Source organism: Prenolepis imparis, unplaced genomic scaffold, assembly GCF_030444845.1.
Source record: "Prenolepis imparis isolate NDT839.2.m4 unplaced genomic scaffold, iyPreImpa1.0 SCAF_6, whole genome shotgun sequence".
Taxonomy (NCBI): Eukaryota; Metazoa; Arthropoda; class Insecta; order Hymenoptera; family Formicidae; genus Prenolepis; species Prenolepis imparis.
Genome location: NW_028141164.1, coordinates 8,631,058 through 8,635,024, shown reverse-complemented (window position 1 = coordinate 8,635,024; position 3,967 = coordinate 8,631,058). Strand labels below are relative to the sequence as shown.

Below are 3,967 nucleotides of genomic sequence, written 5' to 3'. Positions count from 1 at the left end.
GGAAAAAGTAGATAAAATGACGAGATTTGTCAAATTCCTTGTACAATGATAGAATCGTTATTTTTGATAATGATTTACGCTGCCGTTTTCCCTTTGCTGTTTATTCAAAGTCGTCCACGATTACGAGAGAGCGGTTGTTTTTATGATGGGTTGTTTGAAAGGTGCTCGCGACTCAGGGAATCTGAAAAATTCTGTCCATAATTTTTTTAAATCATTTCGATGTCTCTCTGTTTCTTTTTATGTCCTTAATTCTTCTGGTTATCGTGAACGTAGATACGATTATCTATTATCGCATAAAGGAACCTCTAAATACTTTATAAAAATATTAAATCTTAATAGAAATATATTAAATCGTTTTTGTTTTAAGACAAAACGTGAATAAGATGCAACAAAGATATAGAAAGACGAAATAGCAAGAAAAGAGATGGTTGGAATTTTAAATTAGATCTGCATATATATGTAGCGAATTAGTATACTACTTTACAATATTATCTTATTACTGTATAATTTTTTTTTTTTATGTTATTGCTCTGTGTTTTTGCGGCTGACAGTTTCCACTTTACTCTGACAGTTTTACTCGGCGAATTTATTTCTACTGCCAGATGAAAGCATTTCGTACAGGTTTTTTCTTTGATTACACGTCGCGTCTCTTTCGTGCAGCTGGCACAGTATTTAAATACTTGATTGCGCGCACCCCTTTTTCCTTCGTTCACCTTCGCGCTCGCTGTAATCTCTGTCTTTATTTTTGGTCATCGCGAAAATCAGGGACGGTGTAATAAAAATAAGCTAATTACTCATGTTAAAACCTTTTTCGGATTGACAATGGTGAATCGTGCAACGAACTTGATGCTACGAGCTACGAAATTTATTGTGTAATTTTTCCGGTTTATTATTTATCATAGATACATGACTGTCGTTGAATTAGTAATTAAGATACAAAAATGCAGAAATAATAAAGCAATATAATATAAGATATCGCATTTCGCGAGTAGAATTTTATTTCGTTTATCATATTTTCACATTTGATCCTTACGCGCCGTTACCCTGAAATAAGGGCGTTAACGCCCATTATATTGTGTAATATATCCAAAGTCATATCGAGAACAGGTCGTGTAAAGCCGGTTTGTGGTGCGTTAAAAATTACGAGAAATAGTCCGACAGCGTGTCGACGTTTTAGCATTCCACGAGGGTGGAGTTTAACAGCGGCACTACCCGATTCGTTCATGGTTTACTGCCTCTCGACAACAACGGCGAATCACCCCTTTCGCTTACTTACTTTTCCAGCTATTCGACGCGGTTGCTGGCCGTTACGAATACGCTACGAACGTTCCTCGGCACGAGGAGTCTCGCCGAGATTCTGTCAAGAGCGGGAGATGGTCTCCCACATCATGCAGACCTGGACGGATCCCTCGGGGAGTCAAACTCGAGCGCGTCGAGATGTGAATATTTTATCTCGATATACTTTAGCACGTCGCGGCCGAGTGTTGTTTCCCCTCGTTACCGACTCGCCCATTCGCGTAATTAATTTGTTCATTACTTGAGATGGCGGAGAGAGAAATATATAGAAATGTTATTACGTGAATTAATTTCTGCCACTTCCCTCTCAAAATATACTCTGCGAAATTGCGTTTTAAGACTCGCGGTAGAGTGAGTTTTTTTCACTTAAGGCGTATTAAGAAGAATTTACTAAATGTCCGCATTTTAAATGCGAAATTACTCCGCCTTATTCGCGCTAACAACATTTCCGTTCGCGCGAAAACGGAAACGGAAAAGAAATTATTATAGCTCACGCGGCGACTAATGCAAATCTGAAATCGTTTGATCGGCGTATGCGCAGCTGTGCAAGTGGGATCCGATAGAAATAATGCACTAAATGAAAATGTGTTTCAGTCGGGAGGTGTTTTAGACGGAGGGGAGGAGAGAAAAGAGAAAAAAAGGATAGAATTCGCGGTGCGATTTAAAATTTAAATGTTCACCGAATCCGCGTTCGCGTAAAACAAGTCGGCGGTTGTTTATTTGCTCGCTGTATATCCGATAAAATTTCACAGGCAGACGGAGAACGAATCGATACGCTCATATAGATTGCGTGTATTTACATCGTCGAAGAGTTATTAAGGAGTAATTAGATTACGGCTATCTGCATTACATCATCGCGGCAATATCGATATTAGCTCTCTTTGCTCTCGTCATGATGGTCTTACCATACATTTTTGTAACAAGTTTTTATATATATTTTATTCATTCACTAAGAGGAGAAATTACTGCGTAATCTCTAAAGAATATTTATACATCGAATTTTTATAAGATAATATACGTGACAGAAAATGATTATTATATCAAAATGTGATAGCATTTTTAAAATGTTTTAAAAAAATGCTATTTCATTAAATTAAAACAAAAATAAATTATTCAGTATTGAGATATTTTTCTAAAGATTATTTTGGAGCGCAAGAGATTAATGGTGGTTAATTTAAGCGTATTTATCCTTAGAGATCCATATATCTGTAACAGAGTCTCTTGTCGCAGCTCACACGTTTACGCTCGCATGTTCGGTCATGAATTCCCGATTCCTGCGATTGGAGTCCGAAACGGATATCTAACGGATGCCTCTGTTTCAGAAAGGACGTCCGACTTCCGGTGCAGCTTCAACGAGCCATGGCCAGGGAAGCGGAAGCTGCGAGGGAGGCGAGGACCAAAGTGATTGCGGCGGAAGGTGAAATGCGAGCTTCCCTCTGAAAGAGGCCAGCGATGTCATTTCCACGAGTCCTGTTGCCCTGCAGGTACGTACATGTATACAGCACATATACGCATGCACTCTCGCATTTTGTCCCTTGCAACCAGAAGTTGGACGTTAATTAACAAATGCTGCTAATTATCTACTATCGAAAATTGTCTCTGCGCTCTATTTAATGGTTTCGTCTTATTACATTTTCGTTTTCGTAATATCGATATTACGAGCCGTTCGGCGCGTTGCTAATTAATATTAATTAAGTAAAATTAACATTTGCATTTAATCGCGGCTTCGAAGCGGCGTATTACAGTTTTTTAATTATCGAAAAGTATAATTCTGCGCATATTATAAAATTGATCGTGGGAATAATTTTAATTATTTACCGCGTGCATTGACATTTAACACTTTGTCTTGCGAAACGTTTTATTAATTTAAAAAATTACGTTAGTAGAGAAAATTCTACAAGAAAAGTTTAGAATTAAACAAAAATCCTTGGACGTCATAATGTCATAATTATATAAGATAATACGAGTGGAAAAAATCGCACATTTTTTTAACTCTTGTTGCCACCACAACTGCGATATCTGCATATCCTGAACAATATAATGCGACGAAAAGAACTCAACAGTCATATTCTCATTGCCGGTTGAGTTCCTGACGCCTTTACTCATCCCCAGCTTGCGCGGTCATCAGGAAACTGTACAGATGGTAGAACACTTACATAAAGCAGAGGATAAATATTAAAATTTATGATCCTCTCTTTTATCACTAATGTAAAACGAGATAATTATATTTGTAGCATAAAGATGATACGATGGTATTGTTTTCAGAGCAGCTTCAATATAAGAAATTGAAAGAATTATATGAAAGAAAGAATAGATTAATTTGTTACTTTATGATATCACGAAAATTATATTTACATGTAAAGCTATCTTTTTTTTTGTTTTATAAAAATCTGAATGAACTATATGTAATTAAAAATGAATTTAATTTTAATTTTTGTCAATGACACGCAATAATTTACAATCAAAATTGAAAAGAATTTTTATTCACATTTTATGCATCTTTTTTCTCTTTATACTTCATCATTAAAATCTCCGGTTTTCTATAAAATTTGTGTTTCAATTTCATGAATGAAAAAAGTATATTTGGTTAATCTCTTGAACACTCAATATAAAGCAAATATGTCGTACAAGGTAGAAAGAATTGAAAACGAGTTACATATGTACATACATA

The 3,967-nt window shown here is 36.0% G+C and overlaps 1 protein-coding gene across 1 annotated transcript; it reads left to right on the top strand.

Annotated features, from left to right (window-relative positions):
• The first annotated feature begins 239 nt into the window (after positions 1-239).
• On the top strand, positions 240-3,475 carry LOC145937411 (band 7 protein AGAP004871). The gene is given in 8 exon segments (XM_083040429.1): positions 240-329; positions 1,277-1,363; positions 1,365-1,405; positions 1,407-1,439; positions 2,619-2,728; positions 2,731-2,776; positions 3,303-3,336; positions 3,338-3,475. Coding segments are annotated over 8 exon segments (579 nt in total).
• Positions 3,476-3,967: the final 492 nt, after the last annotated feature.